At 33.7% G+C, this 18,488-nt stretch overlaps 1 protein-coding gene across 9 annotated transcripts in view; it reads right to left on the bottom strand.

The window, feature by feature from the left end:
• Positions 1–18,488, bottom strand: part of FBXO25 (F-box protein 25) — a 227,982-nt gene that overhangs the window by 105,006 nt on the left and 104,488 nt on the right. For 8 of the 9 annotated variants that reach the window (XR_008915523.1, XM_056813387.1, XM_056813388.1 and 5 more), the window contains exons 3-4: positions 2,663–2,766; positions 1,120–1,169 (exon numbers count right to left, since the gene is read on the bottom strand). Coding sequence is in view for 8 of the 9 variants with exons in the window: in XM_056813387.1 (XP_056669365.1) it covers positions 1,120–1,169; positions 2,663–2,766 (154 nt within the window). In the remaining variant the exon portion in view is untranslated. Of the gene's footprint in view, positions 1–1,119; positions 1,170–2,662; positions 2,767–18,488 lie in introns of those variants that run through there. The other variant, XM_016428708.2, reaches the window with a different exon arrangement.

The following is an 18,488-nucleotide window of genomic DNA, read 5'->3' as shown; positions in this document are numbered from 1 at the left end:
AATTCTTCCATAAACATTTCTGGAAGTTCTCATTTAGCATAGCTTGGAAGAATTAGTACATAATGAACACTTAATTTGCTCCCTGAACCATTTGCCTTGAGTGCTACAAAGTATGCTGAATGAATATATTTGATCCTTGGACTAAAGGACACAAATTAAGCAATACAATGCTTTGCACCAAGTTAAACACAGAATAAATGCTTAATTTCTGCCAGAGATTAGGCATTATGAAAATTCCAAGTCTGGCTCATCAAAGAAAGGAAAAGTTTTAACCTACTATGCTTGGAGTAGGCTTTTAAGACTGGATACCTTATATAGAATCCCCATTTCTGCTAAAAATTCATGCAAGCATCCTTACATAATAGGTCTAGAGTAGAAAGGGACTAGAGAGACCCCCTAGTCCAGTTCTTCAATTTCAGATCAGGAAACCAAGGCTGATGGAAGGTAAAGGAATAGAGAACAAAATATCATTCCTACATGAGGCTTTCCCTGATCTCTCCTAGCTACTTATAATATGTGTATTTGTACACATGCATATATATTTTGCATGTACTTATGTATGCAAGTATCATTTCCATGACAGAAAATAAGCTTTTTAAAGGCAGAGGTTCTTTCATTTTTTATTGTTTCTCCAGCACCTAGCACAATAATTAGCATGCTTAACAAATGTTGGCTGACTCACTGACTAATGTTAAATGAACTCATCTATTAAGGCTCAGCTCAAAAGCCATTCTTCCATAAAGTTTTCTTGGATTACACTGTAGGGTTTATTTCCTTTATTTCTTGGAATCCCCATAGTACTTTATATTATTCTTAAGGTATTTAACACTTCAACTTTGTAATTTCTATACTGTTATCTTCTCTCTATTCCTCCAAAAAGATTGTAAGCATCTTGAGGGCTGGCATTATATATCATCTCTCTATCTTCTGTATTGTTTATCAAAGGGCCTTGCATATAGAATGTACTGAAATAGTTACTAAATTAAATGAAGGCAAATTTTTCAGTTTTAAGTATGCTCATCAAAACTCATATGACAACTAAGATAATTACATTAGTAAAACTGGAAAAAAGTATGCAACATACAAAACCTTTCATTCTCCTACAGATAAAATACTTACTTCTCTGGTGCTTTCTTTATGTACATAAATCCATTTTTCACGATAAAAACCTGAAATGAAAATTATTTTTAAAAAATCAGTGAATTGTTTTTCTAAATGTTTTTCTAAAATGCTTTTCACATTATTAGTTTTGTATATAACTTTTGTATTTAGAGTATCATAACCATATTAATTTGCTTAGCAAAGGGGAAAAAAGAATTACCTTTATTTTGGACATTCAGAGCCTTTCAAATAGTTTCTAATACTTATTTTTATGGGGAAAAAAAGGAATCACCTTAGGCAATACCAGTGAAGTATTATAAATTTAGAAGAATTAAAAAGCAGTGGTATACATGAAGCTACAGCTATCCAAGGCACAGGTTATGGGAAAGAAACAATTAAAATATACAAAATGTTTAATTAATTTTTTTTGTTCTAATTCATTACTAGTATTTTTTTAAGAAACAGTTTAAATGTTTTTAATGACTGGTTTCCAATTTATAATTAGGAATTTTTTTACAAGTAACCTCAGAAAACGAAAAAGAAAGCTTCTTTCATCAGGGAATATGGTAGTCTATATAGTTTTCCAAGCTACATCTTTAAAGCACCAAAACTTAATCTTAATTGTTTTGGACCAAAATATTTCCAAAGTGTTTTTTCATTCTTATACAAATATAATTTAATCTCTTTTTGATGATTTAAGGGGTCATTATCACAAACAGCAGTTAATACATTATTCTAGAACACAGTGATTTCTTCAGAGGCTACTGAAACTGGTTATCTTAATATAGGTGCCAGACCACTGTGCTTTTGCAATTTTCCCCTATATTTTATAGTTCTTATATCTCCCTCTTAATGTTGGTGGCTGATCATCTGTTAATTCTTGCTATCATCAATCTCTATCCCTCTCCCCTCACAATGAAATTGCTTCAGGCTAGGAAATAAGTTAAATAAAATTGTTATAGAGTTATACGCACTACAAAGTAACTGGTTTAAATAAACTGGCTTTGAATGAAGGCCCGAGTTTCTATTATAGAAGCAAAATGATTTGGCTTCGTGATCGCTATGCCAGTCACTTTGACAGCATGTTTCTGTTTATTTCCCTTTTTACATACCAGAAATCTGACAAACTCTCAACTGTCCCAACTTGAAAACTGGACATCAAAAGATACTGAACTCTATTTATACAGATACAATATAGCATATTAGATAAATATGGTCTGAGCCTTAGAGACCTGGTTCAAGCTCTGTCTCTGATTTTATTAACCATGTGACTGTGGGCAAGTCACTTAACCTCTTAGAGCCCAAAATGTCTTTCTAAGACTATATTTAAGTTATAGATAAGCTGGCTACATGAGGAGGGATTTTTATAACACATGTTCCTTTGTAACAATAAAGTCATAGGCGGAGACTAGAATCAATCCAAAATAAAAGAAACAAACAAAAAACCCCTTGTTTACCTAATAAGTGCCATGGTACTTTTAGTAAGTGAATCAATGACAGATACCCACACCCACACCCAAATATATATATAAAACTATGTATTATGGAAAATTCATCTTACATTGAGTATTTGTGCTTTTCCTGAAGTGATCCTTTTTCCTTTTTTTGGCTGCAAATTCACAGTCTCCAGGGATGAATATATCTTCATCCTCACTATTTACAATACTGAAAGAACAGATATATTTTATTAAAAATATCATCTAGTAGACTCTTCATTCACTTTTTCTTCTACCACACAATATTACAAGAGGATATAAAAAACTGAACTTAGAATTCAGGAAACCAAGTAAAAAAGTCATATATATTTTTATCCTGAAGACAAAAGGACATATTTGATAGATATAAGTAGAAACTATAACATTTTCAAGTGTGATTTACATGCGAGAAGTGTCATAAAAGTTATAGAGGAATTTTTTTATTGGAAGAAAGATTTAAGGGTTAAGAATAATAAAGAAAGGCAGTTTCAGGTGAAATAGAAATATTGAAAGATCCACAGAAAGCTTCCAGCACATGGGATATTTTCTTTGAAGGATATTTGGGTTAACGTGAACAAGAAGTACAGAGGATGAGATGATGTGTATAGAAAGACATAAAAGTGGAAGCCACACACAAACTGATGAATCAATGGGATCACATATCAATAAGTACATTTTCACATTGAAAATAAAATAAGAATTTATAGAATAATAGATCACATACATGAATCTATTAGGTAGTAACTTGCGTTTACGGAAATCTGAAATTTTACCATTTCCTCCGAAAATGAAGGCCAACAGATGACTAATCCAAACAACTATGTCAGGAAGAGAATAACATTCTATATAAGATATTAAGGAGAATTCTGGCATATTAGACCAAATAATTTTAGACAGTGATAGAATAAATAAATAATTATAAATGCAATTATACATTATAGAATATTTTTTCCAATATTTTTTGTTTCATAAATCCCTTTCAAAAGCAACATCATCAAGTTAATGAATCCCTGGGGTAATTTAATATACTACTCATAATATTATGCAATTATTTCCTGCTTAAGAAACCATTAAACAATTTTTAGTGTGATTCCTGCTTTGACCATAGTTGTGGGCTCTCATGGGTTCATAAGCCACTAATATTAACTTTCTAGATGAAAGCATTTATTTTTATTTTATTTTATTTAAAATTTTAAAATACCTTTTTCTTTTGTCTTAGAATCAATACTGTATATTAGTTCCAAGGCAGAAGAATGGTGAGGCCTAGGCAATAGGAGTTAAGTGACTTGCCCAGTATTAAACAACTTGGGAGTGTCTGAGGCTAGATTTGAACCTAGGACCTCCCATTTCTAGGCCTGGCTCTCAATATACTGGGACATTTAATTGCCCTAATTTATTTTTAAATGACTTGCCAACTTTCTGCCTTAATGTTTAATAGATATACTCTTAATGTAGCAATCATTTTAAATATGACACATCAAGCACAATAGGCATTCAATAAATGTTTGCTGAATAAAAGAATTATTATTGCAATGTAATAGTTTCTTAAGCAAATACACATTTTAGATGGGTTAAATAAACTAAAACAAAAAACTATATATGAAAACATTACATATTTATACCATAAATATAGTCAACTCAGATTTTGTGATTTTAAAAAAGTATATTTTTTTCTTTGGGAAAAGAAAAAATCAGAAGTCACTCATGTATTGCATTAATTTATGTCTTTTTTAAACTAAAAACGTTTTTATTTCCAAGGCATGTGGAAAAATGTCTCAGTTCTAGACTTAAAAAAATCATACACATTTCTCAATATACATCGATAGCTAAAATTGTCTTTAGTTTGAAAGTAAGAAAGGAGCTTTTTGAAGATAAGCTATGAATAGCTCAAGGTATGTGGAACTGATGCTCAACAAGAAGGAAGTAACATTGCTTTATTTCCCCATCATCATTCTTTGACAAGAAAATTGTATACAGGTCCCTTTCTACTCAACAACATTCACTTTTAATAAAAACAGCTGAGTTTGCCAAATGAATCTATTTATCATTGTCAGAAGAGTCTTAAGCAGAACTAGCAATAACTGTAAATCAACAAGACAAGCAAAAGTGCATTTGGAAAAAACCCATACAAACAAATCTAGCATTCAATAGCAAACACTAAATAATTTCAATCCCCAATGATGTGTTGATCCAGGTTAAATTGAATAATATTCAATCTTAAACTATCTTCTGTCAAGCTATCCAAATATTGAGTCTAGCAGTTTTTGGACTCAGAAACCTTCCTAACTGAAAACCTAACTATATCAAAGAGTTAGATCTACTGTTTCAATAGTGTCAGAAAATAGGCCTTATAATGGGGATAAAAGTGAAGACTGATGGGTCTTTTACCGCACAAGTAGAGGGGCAATGCACAGAAGATAGATGACATACAACTAAAAGGTGCTAAGGTGATGTAACAGGAGCAGAAGCAAGGACAGAAAAGGAATTTACTCAGTTTTATTTTTTTCTCCTCAAATTTAAGTCCAATATATAGTAGAAATTAAATGGAGAAAATATCAGAATGCATAATGAACTTGCTAATGGTTCAGGGTCCAATTTATTTTTTATTTTTTATTTTTATTATTTATTTAATTTTTTTAAACCCTTACCTTCTGTCTTGGAGTCAATACTGTGTATTGGCTGCAAGGCAGAAGAGCAGTAAGGTCTAGGCAATGGAGTTCAAGTGACTTGCCCAGGGTCACATAGCTGGGAAGTGTCTGAGGCCAGATTTGAACCTAGGACCTCCCGTTTCTAGGCCTGGCTCTCAATCCACTGAGCTACCCAGCTGCCCCCCCACCCCCTAATTTTTAAAAAACTCATACCTTTTGTCTTAGAATTAATACTAAGTATCAGGTCCAAGGCAGGATAGTGATAAGGGCAAGGGAACTGAGATTAAGTGATTTTTACCAGGTCACACAGGGAGGAAGTAAGCCACCAGCTGCCCCCTGGTCCAGTGGCTTTTAAAATAGCCTCATCTATAACAAAATGTTTCACAAACTATAATTAGTGCTAATTAGAGACATGTAAGCTACTGTTCCATTTGTGAATTTTTTGTTTTGATTTGGCTGGAGATAAGAAGGATTTTGATTTTTTTGAAGTGCCAAACAATTAGTTCCCTTAGCTTTTTTTTTTTTAAATTTTATTTAATTAGATGATTTAGAATATTTTTCCATGGTTACAAGACTTATGTTCTTTCCTTCCCCTCCCCCAACCCCTCCCATATCTGACACATAATTCCACTGGGTTTAAAATGTGTCATTGATCAAGACCTATTTAGATATTATTAATATTTGCACTAGGGTGATCTTTTAGACTCTATATCCCCAATTATATCCCCATGGACCCATGTGATCAAGCAGTTGTTTTTCTTCTGTATTTCTTTTCCCATACTTCTTCCTCTGGATGTGGATAGCATTCTTTCTCATAAGTCCCTCTGAATTGTCCCGTATCATTGCGTTGTTACAAGTAGAGAAGTCCATTACATTCAATTTTACCACAATGTATCAGACTCTATGTACAATGTTCTCCTGGTTCTGCTCCTTTCACTCTGTATCAGTTCCTAGAGGTCATTCCAGTTCACGTGGAATTCCTCCAGTTTATTATTCCTTTGAACATAATAGTAATCTATCACCAACATATACCATGATTTGTTCAGCCATTCCCCTAATGAAGGGCAACCCCTCATTTTCCAATTTTTTTGCCACCAGAAAGAGAGCAGCTATGAATATTTTCATACAGGTCTTTTTCCTTATTATCTCTTTGGGGTACAGACCCAGCAGTGCTATGGCTGGATCAAAGGGCAGACAGTCTTTTAGCACCCTTTGGGCATAGTTCCAAATTGCCTTCCAGAATGGTTGGATCAATTCACAACTCCACCAGCAATGCATTAATGTCCCAGTTTTGCCACATGCCCTCTAGCATTCATTACTTTCCTTTGCTGTCATGTTAGCCAGTCTGCTAGGTGTGAGGTGATACCTCAATTGTTTTACTTTGCATTTCTCTAATTATAAGATATTTAGAACATTTTTTCATGTGCTTATTAATAGTTTTGATTTCTTTATCTGAAAATTGCATATTCATATCCCTTGCCCAGTTATCAATTGGGGAATTGCTTGATTTTTTTTGTACAATTGATTTAGCTCTTTATAAATTTGAGTGTTTAGACCTTTGCCAGCGGTTTTTGTTATAAAGATTGTTTCCCAATTTGTTGCTTCATTGGTTTTGTTTGTACAAAACCTTTTTAATTTAATGTAATCAAAATGATCTATTTTGCATTTCATATTTTTTTCTAACTCTTGCTTGCTCTTAAAATATTTCCTTTCAGAAAGATGTGACAGGTATACTATTGTGTTCATCTAATTTATAATTTCCTTCTTTTATATTCAAGTCATTCAGCCATTCTGAGTTTATCTTGGTGTAGGGTGTGAGATGTTGATCTAAACCTAATCTCTCCCATACTGTTTTCCAATTTTCCTAGCAGTTTTTGTCAAATAGTGGATTTTTGTCCCCAAAGCTGGGATCTTTGGGTTTATCATAGAAGATCTTACTGAGGTCACGTACCCCAAGTCTATTCCACTGATCCTCCCTTCTGTATCTTAGCCAGGACCATATGGTTTTTTATAATCACTGCTTTATAGTACAGTTTAAGATCTGGTACTGCTAGGCCATGTTCCTTTGAATTTTTTTCATCATTCCCCTTGATATTCTTGATCTTTTGTTCTTCCAAATAAACAATGTTATTGTTTTTTCTAAGTCAGTAAAAAAGTTTTTTGGTAGTTTGATGGTTATGGCACTAAATAAGTAAATTAGTTTGGGTAGGATCATTTTTTTTATTATGTTAGCTCATCCTACCCATGAGCAATTAATGTTTTTCTAAATATTTAGATCTAGTTTTAATTGTGTGGAGATTTTTTGTAGTTGTGTTCATACAGTTCCTGTCTTTGTCTAGGGTGATTTTAAAGGGAATTTCTCTTTCTAACTCTTGTTCCTGGGATGAGTTGGAAGTATATAGAAATCCTGATGATTTATGTGTATTTATTTTGTAACCTGCAACTTTGCTATAGTTATTATTTCCACTAGCTTTTTAGTTGATTCTCTAGAATTTTTTAAGTAGACGATCATATAATCTGCAAAGAGTGATAGTTTGGTCTCTTCATTACCTATTTTAATACCTTCAATTTCTTTTTCTTCTTTAATTGCTACTGTTAGTGTTTCTAGTACAATGTTAAATAATATAGGTGATAATGGGCATCCTTGTTTCACTCCTGATCTTACTGGGAATGCTTCTAATTTATCCCTATTGCAGATGATGCAAGTTGATGATTTTATATAGATACTGTTTATTATTTTTAGAAAAGGTCCATCTATTCCTATACTTCCAAGTGTTTTCAATAGGAATGAGTGTTGTGTTTTGTCAAAGGCGTTTTCTGCATCTATTTAGATAATCATGCAATTTTGGTTGTTTTGCTTGTTGATATGGTCAATTATGTGAATTGTTTTCCTAATGTTGAACCATCCTTGCATTCCTGGTATAAATCCCATCTATTCATAATGGATACCATTGTGATCACTTGCTGGAGTCTTTTTGCCAATATTCTATTTAAGATTTTTGCATGAAGGGGATTGGTCTGTAATTTTCTTTCTCTGTTTTTGATCTACCTGGCTTTGGAATCAGTAACATATTTGTGTCATAAAAGGAATTTGGTAGAACTCCTCCTTTGCTTATGTCATATAGTTTATATTGTATTGGGATTAGTTGTTCTTTGAATGTTTGATAGAATTCACTTGTGAATCCATCAGGCCCTGGGAATTTTTTCTTAGGGAGTTCTTTAATGGCTTGTTCAATTTCATTTTATGATATGGAGTTATTTAAGTATTCTATTTCTTCTTCTGCTAATCTAGGCAATGCATATTTTTGTAAATATTCATCCATGTCACCTAGATTGCCATATTTATTGCCATATAATTGAGCAAAATAGTTTTTAATGATTGCTTTAATTTCCTCTTAATTAGAGGTGAGGTCTCCCTTTTCATCTTGGATACTGTCAATTTGGTTATCTTTGTCCTTTTTTTATTAGGTTAAACAATACTTTGTCTATTTTATTTGTTTTTTCAAAGTACCAGCTTCTAGACTTGTTAATTCCACAGTTCTTTTACATTCAATTTTATTAATTTCTCTAATATTTAGGATCTCTAATTTACTTTTCATCTGGGGATTTTTAATTTGTTCACTTTCTAGTTTTTTAATTTGCATGCCCAATTCTTTGATTTCTGCCCTCCCCAATTTGTTAATATATGAACTCAAGGATATGAATTTCCCCCTTAATACTGCTTTGGCTGCATCCCAAAGATTTTGAAAGGATGTTTTATTATTGCCATTTTCTTCAATGAAATTATTGTTTTTATGATTTATTCTTTAATTTTGGAGAATCATATTATTTAAATTCCAATTAATTTTTGATTTGCCTCTCCATGTAAGCTTGCTAATTATGCTTTTTATTGCATTCTGATCTGAAAAAGTTGCATTTATTATTTCTGCTCTTTTGTACTTTTTGTCATGTTTTTGTGCCCTGGCACATGGTCAATCTTTGTGAATGTACCATGTCCTGCTGAAAAGAAGGGGTATTTCTTTTTGTCCTGAATTATTTTTCTCCATATATCCATTAACTGTAATTTTTCTAAGATTTCATTCACATCTCTTACATCTTTATAATTTATTTTTTGGCTTGATTTATCTACATCTGATAGAGGAAGGTTCAGGTCTCCCACTAGTATAGTTTTACTATCTATTTCCTCTTTCAGCTCTGGTAGTTTCTCCTTTAGAAATTTAAATGCTAAACTATTTGGTGAATACATGTTTCTTACTGATATTTCCTTAGCTTCTAAAGACCAATTTCTTGTATTGGTTCTAGTTTCCTATGGCTTCCTGTAAACCTTAAAATTTCTTAGACTTATAAATGTTGGAAATTTCACCATTGGGAAATTTCATACTTGAAGAATTTCCTACTGATAGTGGGAACTCTATTGGAATGTGAACCCCATTGGCATGAGAGGTTCCTTCTCCTCCCTACTTAAGATTACTTTAGGACAGAAACCTTTTGCTGAACAATGGAAAGGGCTTTGACCTATGCTTAAGCATAGAAAAGGAAGTTCTTTGAGTCATGATTGATTTTAGAATTGATACAGTAGAGATACTTGGAATGACAGAACCACGTCTTGGAACTTCCAATCTCCACCCTGCTCAGGGTAACAGGATTTAGGAAGGGCTGCAGCAAAGGATCAAGATTTAATTATTTGAGAATATGACCTTCAACAGACATGTGCAAAGCCACAAACCTCTGGGAGGTCCTAGGTTAAGGTAGAGCCACCATTGGCACAGGGAAGACATGGACAGTGATTGGTAGATGTGAGAACTGAGGGGAGGGAACTGAGATGGTGTCCTTAAAGATAGCGGGGTCTGAGGACTGAGTGGTGGTTCGAGAGGTTTTGCTCTGAGAGGCGGTGCTCTGAGGAACTTGCTCTGAAGGAAGCTGGAGGTGGAGGCCCCTGAGACTGTTCTCCATTTTGGTCATGTGAGTGATAGGGACTGATCTCTTTTCTTTGCCTCAGCTATCTAAGGGCTTGGGCCTTTTGACCCAGCCTAAACAGAGGGGGTATTTAAGCCCTATTCCCTTCTCTCTCTCTCTCTCTCTCTCTCTCTCTCTCTCTCTCTCTCTCTCTCTCTCTCTCTCTCTCTCTCATACCTTTCTTCCTCCTGTTTGTAATTAAAAACTCCATAAAAGGTTGACTGCTGACTTGAGTTTTCATTAAGGAATTACATAGCTGAATTCCTTGGCGACCTTAAATTAATATATATCAGTCTTTTAAGGTGATTTCCTTGTCACATTCCCCAAACAGAGGATGGCCTGTGACTTCCTTGGGTTCCCTGAAAACACAGATCTATTTAAACTGAGCAGTAACCAGACTAGCCTTTGGGGGCAAAAATCAAAATATGACACAGAACATTTAAAGGACTATTTAAAGAACTATACTAAAGATGTGAAAAAAAAACACTACTGTGGTTTATAAAAAGATAAGGAAGAGCTATTGCTTTAAAAGAACTTCAGTCTGATAGGGGACCAGTGTTGTTTCCAAAAAACACATAAAGTATAATGTGTTAAATTCCTAAAAGTATTACAAACAAAAAACCTACTAAACAAATTCAGAGAAAAGAGTAGTTCTTCATGAGGGAAAAAGGAAAGGATTCATGGAATATATAGCACTAGGACTAGACCCTGAAAGATATATCAGATTTAGATGAGCAGAAAAAAAGAGAATGACATCATTCTATGTGGTGACAATAGTATTAGAAAAGGAATATAGGAAGAAAGCATTATATGGATATGGGGAATGATAAGGACTTCAGTTAGAATACAGGATGCATGAAGAGGAGTAGGGGAAGCTAAGTCCAGAAATGTTTAAGATTAAAACACTGCATTCCTTAAACCTTAGGGTATTGTAAGAACTTAAAAAAATCTTCACAGTAAATATCTCTAATAAATGTAAAAGTTGGAGATATATAAGAAGGATAGATCTTGACATATATGTATATATTTACTTACATTGCTACACATGTAATTATATGAATATGTATATATCCTCATTACCCTCATCCAAAATATACATACCTATATAATACATACATGCACATACAAACATCATATACACAAAACTATTCCCTAATTGGTAAATCATTAAAGTATATATAGTTTTCAGTATTGTAAAATTCTATAGAAGATCTAAGTTATCAACAGTTATATGAAAGAATACCACAAATCACTTGAGAAAAACAAACTAAAACAACTTTGGAGTTTGATCTTACAAATAAAAATGATAAATCTTTGAGAACTATAAGAAGGCAAATACCTTAATATATGCTGGTACAACTATAAATTGATTCAACAATTTTGAAAAACAATTTGACTAGAGAAATCATTAAACTATAAATACTCTTTGCTAAAGAGAAATTATTACTAAACATATTCTCCAAGAAAACCAAAGACAAAATAAAATGTTCTTTCATTACAAAAATATTTGTAACAGCCCTTTTTGTATTAACAAAGGAAGAGATAGAGGAAAAATGGGTGCCTATAAGGTGAGAAATAAATAAATAAATTATGGTTCAGGAATGAAATAGAATACTACTGTGCAATAAGAAATAAATGTCAGAGAAACTTAGAAAGACTTGTATGAGTAGATACAGAATAAAGTAATCAGCCCTGGGAGCATAATTCAGATGATTACCAAAACAATATTGAAAGACTTCAGAACTCAATTCAATTCAGTAACCAGATATGATTTCAGAGGATATTTGGTAAAGTATGCCTTATATTTCTCAGCAGATAGTGGATTTCAGTTATGGAATAATAAATAAGCTTCCAGACAAGGCCAACATTTTTTGTTTGTTTGTTTTATTTTGCCTATCTGAACTTCTCTGACATAAAAAAGGACTCTGGAGGAGGGCAGAGCTTTGGGAAATTAAGGTAATGCAAAAATAGAATAAAATAAAATATTAATTGTAAGTGGATTTAATTTGTTATATAAAATGGAGAATTAATAAAGGTTTTTGAAGAATTATATGATTTAATTTCCAATTAATTTTTGATGTGCCTTTTCACGTACCCTAATTATTATTTTTATTGCATTGTGATCTGAAAAGGTCACATTTATTATTTTTGCTCATTTGCAATGTTTTTATGCTCTAGTACATGGTCAATCTTTGTGAATGTACCACGTGCTGCCGAAAAGAAGGTATATATATTCCTTTTTGTTCCTATTTATTTTTCTCCACATATCTACTAACTCTAATTTTTCTAAGGTTTCATTCACTTATCTCTTACTTATTTGTTTTTTTTTTAATTTATTTTGATAAATATTTTTGATAATTTTGATAAATTTGATAAATATAAATAATAAATGATATTATTTTGATAAAATTTTTATTTATCTATAATAATAGATAGAGGATAGAGGAAGGTTCAAGTCTCCCATTAACATAGTTTTTCTATCTATTTCATCCTTGAGCTCCATTTGTTTCTCCTTTAGAAATTTGGATGCTATGCCATTTGTTGCATACATGTTGAGTACTGATATTTTCTCATTGTCTATACTGCCTTTTATCAGGATGCAATTACCTTCCCTATCTCTTTTAACTAGATCTATTTTTACTTTGGCTTTGTCAGATATCATGATTGCAACTCTGCCCAATAGATTTTGCTCCATCCACTTACCTTTACCATGTGTGTGTCTATCATTTTCATGTGTGTTTCTTGTAGACAACATATGGCAGAATTTTGGTTTCTAATCCATTCTGCTATTCGCTTGAGTTTTATGGGTGAGTTCATTCCATTCACATTCAGAGTTATGATTACCAGCTGTGTATTTTCTAACATTTTGATTTCCTCTCCTAGTCCTCCCCTTTCTTCCTTCACAATTTCCTTCTACACCAGTGTTTTGTTTTTTAATCAGTCCCCCTAATTCCCACCCTTATCTTACTTCTCTTTCTACCCCAATAACTTTCTTATTCTTCTCTTATTTTCTTATGATTTTTTAATATTAGCTCCCCCCCACTCCCCCTCCTTTGTATTGCTTCCCTCCCCACCAGTACATTTGTTACCCTTCTACTTCTATATAGGGTGAGAATCAATTCTCTGCCCCAATGGATCTGATTGTTCTTCCCTCTTTGAGTCAATTTTAATACATATAAGAATTGAGTATTTCTTCTCTCCAACCTCTTTACCCTTTCAGTGTATTGGTGTTCTCTCCAACTCACATCATGTGCTTCTTTATGACATATACATTTCCCCCATTTTGTTTCTTTTCCCATTTCTCTTAGCATTAACCTTTTTTTTTAACTCTAGCTCTTTGTTCATTGCCTAGATAGAAGCTGTGATTATAATTTCTTTTTTCTTTTTCTGTTGTTTACTCATATTTCCCCCCTTCTTAACCCCCTGTAGCTGCCTGTAGTCTTGCTCCTCTCATTTTGTGCTGAAACTGTGAGTCTGTGCTGTTCTGACCTGAAGGGGCTTCTTCTCTGTTCTTCTGTTTGATCAGGTAGTCTGAACTTCCCCAGCTGACAGCAGAAGCTGAGAAGGAGCTGGGTTTTCTGCCCTGTGGTCAAGGTTGTTGCCTGTAGTTTGTTGCAGCCTTTACCCCTTGGAGCTCAGTCAGCAAGGCTCTCAGATCAGTCTGTGGGGGAGGGGTGTTGGAGCTTGAGCTTCCCTGCCTTCTGAAGGCTTCTTATCTGCCCTTAGTGATGAGACTGAGCCAGTGAAGAGTTGATCTGCAAAGCTGGCTGTGCCCTGAGGCCAAAAGCTCTAGAAAGGGTTCGGGGGCGGGGGAATGGAGATTTTTGGCTGAGACCAGGCTGCCTGCTCTGAGCTTCTTCTCTAGCTGCCTCTTCGCCACAGGAATTTCATGTCCTGAGTCTGATACAGCTTTGCTGGCAAGGTACTCCCTCCAGACTAGTGCTCTTGCCCATTCAGAGATTCCAGCTACCACTGGAGGCTCAGCACTATGGGTGGGGGAGGGGTTCTGAGACCTTCCTTCTTCCTGCCCCCTAAACTCGCATGTTCTAGAATTCAGGCTTTTTGAGGAGCATGCCTTTTAAGTTGGCTCCAGGAGGAGAGTTCTGTGCTATTGTTAGATTTAGTTTTCAGTCCCCTTGAAGCATTGTGTTTTTGATCAGTGAGGAAGGGTTTGAGGAGGTCTGAACTGTTGCTGTCTCTAAGCCACCATCTTGACTCCCCCCAATAAAGTTTTTTGAATGAAGAAAGTTATGATAGTTCACATGAAGGACTTCAGAATAATACACTGGCAGGAGTAATATAGAAGAGGAGATGAGATGTATTCAAAACATATCATGCAAATGAAATCAGTAAGATCTGATGAAAAGTTGGATGCCGGAGACTAGAGAAATGGAGAATTTAAGTGTGACTCTATGACTTTAAGCACAGGTGACTGGGCGTATGACAATGCCACTGAGATGTTTAAGGATGTCAAGGGGGGGAGCAAGCAAAGGCAAAGTTAGATTTTACCAAAAAAAAATTAAGAATTAGAAGGTTAAGTTCAATTTTTTCCCTTAATCTCTGTCAATACAATTTAAAGTAGAAAGATTCTATGGAAGAATTCTTAAAAGTTAAAATATCAGAAACCTAAAGGGAATGAGAAGAATAAATACTTAGAAAAGATAGCATTCTTAAAGCAAAATGGTATTTAAATTTAAATAATAGTAAACACATATAGTATTTCCCAAAAGCATAGTTTATCTAATGTCTCCAAAAACTGTACAATTATCTCATATCTAAGAGGAAAACTTTATGACCTGCTTTCATAAGCCTAATAATCTAATCATCACTTATACCAATAGGTAAATGATGTTTTAAATAGAATGGCACCTATATGATGTGACAAATTTTAAGTGAAAAAAATGATACATTTTCAAGTGCAAGGTCTCCATAAATCTAAAATTTATTTGATATATCACCAGAATTTTAAATTCTCTTCATCAGAAGTTAACCATGCCAATAGCACTTCAAGTCACTCTCTTTTAGGCAAATTGCCTAAAATTTAATTAAAACCAATGGAATCCTTTTACAGACACATTTGAATAAAACCATCTAACAGTGCTGCATGCTCCTATAAAAATAATTATTTGCAATTCAAAAAAGAAGCTAAAATGTGAAAGAATCTTTAAATAAACTCTAAATAGAAGCAATCAGGTAAAGGTAAGACATTTAACCTTACTAGGGCTAACTTTTCTCATCTAGAAATGAAGTGATTTAACTATATGGGTTCTGAGGTCCCTTCTAGCAATAAATCTAAATCTTGGGATTTTGTGATCCCAAGGCATAGAAATTTAAGTTCTTAAGGTAATTTACTTTAAAGGCTAAAAATATGCCTCAAATTTTATCCATTGTGATTATTAACCTAAATGGCAACTGGCACTCTAATATTATCCTGGCAGTAAAAAATGATGCATATTTCCATGATTATATATTCCTTAAAAAAAGAGGACAAGCAATAAAAATTTATTGTGTGTACTATATGCCAAGCTCTATACATTGGAGATTCAAAGAATGGCAAAAGATAGTTCCTTTTCTCAAGGAACTCAAAGTCTAATAGGAAAAATAATATGTAAATTACTATATAAAACATGGAATTTATAGGAGAAAGTAGAGATAATCATAAAAGGGAAAGGCACTAACATTAAGGGGGAATAGGAAAGACTTCCAGCAGAAGGTGGAATTTTAGTTGGGACTTAAAGGAAGTCAGGGAAGCCAAGAGGTGGAGATTAGGAAGGAAAGCATTCTAGGTAGGTGGGACAGCCAATGAAAATGCCCAGAATTGAAAGATGGATTGTGTATGATCACAGCAATGAGATCAGTATCACTCAATCACAAAATACATTGGGATTGGGGGTGTAAGAAGACTGGAAAGAAGACAGGTTATTGTGGGCTTTGAAAACCAGGGAAATTTATATTTGATGCTAGCAGTAAAACAAGAAGGAATCAGTGGCATTTACTGGTGGTGGAGGTAGGGGGAAGGAGGTCTGGTCTGGTCAGATGTGCATTTCAGGATTACTTTTACAGTTGAATGGAGGACAGACTGGGATGAGAAGAGACATAAGGCAGAGAAATCAACCAGTAGTCTATTCCAAGAGTCCAGGTATCAGGTGATGAAGGCTTACATTGGTGTGTAGAGCCCTATTTTTTTCTAAAAATTTTTTTTCATTTATTCATTTTAAAAACATTACCCCATTTGTACATGATTTATTTTCTTCATCTCACCTCTTCCCTTCCCCTCCTCCCAGAGCTGACAAGCAATTCCACTGGGTTGTACAAATGTTATCATTTGATACCTTTTTCTATATTATTCATTTTTGCCATAGAGCAATCTTTTAAAGCCCAACCCCCAAATCATATACCCATATATACAAGTGATAAGTGATAAGTCATATGTTTTTCTTTTGCATTTCTACTCCCATAGTTCTTTCTCTCAATGTGGATATCATTCTTTCTCATAAGTCCTTTAGGAGTGTCCCAGATTATTGCCCTGCTACTAGTAGTGAAATTCATTACATAGGATAGTTTCACAATGTTTCATTTTCTGTGTACAATGTTCTCTTGGTTCTACTCATTTCACTCTGCATCAGTTCACTGAGGTTCTTTCAGTTATATAGAAATCCTCCAGATCATTATTCTTTACAGCGCAATAGTATTCTATCACCATCATATATGACAATTTGTTCAGGCATTCCCTAATCAAGGGACACTTCCTCATTTTCAATTTTTTGCCACCACAAAGAACAAGGCTATGAATATTTTTGTATAAATATTTTTCATTATTACCTCTTTGGGGTACAAACCCAGTAGTAGTATTGCTGGAGCAAAGGGCAATCTTTTAAGTACTTTGGGAATAATTTTAAATCTCCATCCAGAATGGATGGATTCATTCACAACTCCACCAGCAATGCATTAGTGTCCCATTTTTGCCACAATCACTCTAACATTTATTATTTTCCTTTACTGTCTTGTTGGCCAATCTCTTAGGTATGAGGTGGTACCTCAGAGTTGTTCTGATTTTCATTTCTCTAATTAGGAGTGATTTAGAACACTTTTTCATGTAATTATTGTTAGTTTTGATTTCTTCATCTGAAAATGTCCTATTCATATCCCTTGGTCATTTGTCAATGGCTTGATTTTTTGTACAATTGACTTAGTTCCTTATAAATTTGAGAAATTAGACCTTTGACAGAGGTTTTGGTTATACATCTCTCCCCCCGCCCCAATTTGTTGGTTCCCTTCTAATTTTGATTGCATTGGTTTTGTTTGTATGGAAACTTTTTAATATAATAAAAATTATTTTACATTTTGTAATTTTCTCTATCTCTTGTTTAGTTTTAGGAATATAATTAATTTGACTTTATTGAAGCCCTTAATTTTTTTCTCTTTTTTGTTTACGTTTTAAAGGTTCTCTTGAATTTTGTATTTAAACATCAGATTTTCTGCTTAATTCTGCTCTTTTCTTCAGGAATGCTTAGACATGTTCTATTTTATTAAATGCTCATACTTCCCCCTGAAAATATATAGTCACTGTTGATGGGTAGTTGATTCTTGGTTGTAGACCCAGTTCTCTTGCCTCTGGAAATGTCAGATTCTAAGCCTTTAGAGTGGAGGCTGGCAGATCTGGTGTAATCCTGCCTGGGGCTCCATGATATCTAAATTATTTCTTTCTGGCCACTTGCAGTATTTTCTCTTTGGACTAGAAGCTCTTGAACTTGACTATAATATACCTAGGCGTTTTCATTTGGAAATCTAATGTAGGGCATGATCTGTGGATTCTTTCAATGTCTATTTTGCCTTCTTGTTCAAGAATATCAGATTTCTTGGATAATTTCTTGTAATATGATATCTAGACTTTTATTTTGGCCATAGCTCTCAGCTAGTCCAATAATTATCAGATTATCTCTCCTGGATATGTTTTCCAGGTCAATTGTTTTTTCAATGAGATATTTCATGTTTCCATCTATTTTTTCATTCTTTAGATTTTTCTTTATTATTTCTTGCTTTCTCATGAAATCATTAGCTTCCACTCACCCAGTTCTAGTCTTTAAAGGCTGATTTTCAATTATGGTCTTTTTATTTTCCTTTTTCAATTTGGTCTATCTTGCTTTTTTCCTGGCTTCCAACAGGTCAATTCTGGTCTCCTATTTTCTAATTGTTTCATTTGATCTTGGTGCCTCTTTTTCCATTTGGGCAATTTTATCTTTTAAGCTGTTATTTTCTTTTTGTATTGCTTTCATTTCTTTTTTTCACTTTCTTCCCATTTTTCTTC

The sequence above is a fragment of the Monodelphis domestica genome, chromosome 1, assembly GCF_027887165.1.
Source record: "Monodelphis domestica isolate mMonDom1 chromosome 1, mMonDom1.pri, whole genome shotgun sequence".
Lineage (NCBI taxonomy): Eukaryota > Metazoa > Chordata > Mammalia > Didelphimorphia > Didelphidae > Monodelphis > Monodelphis domestica.
This window is presented reverse-complemented; position numbering and strand designations above follow the sequence as displayed.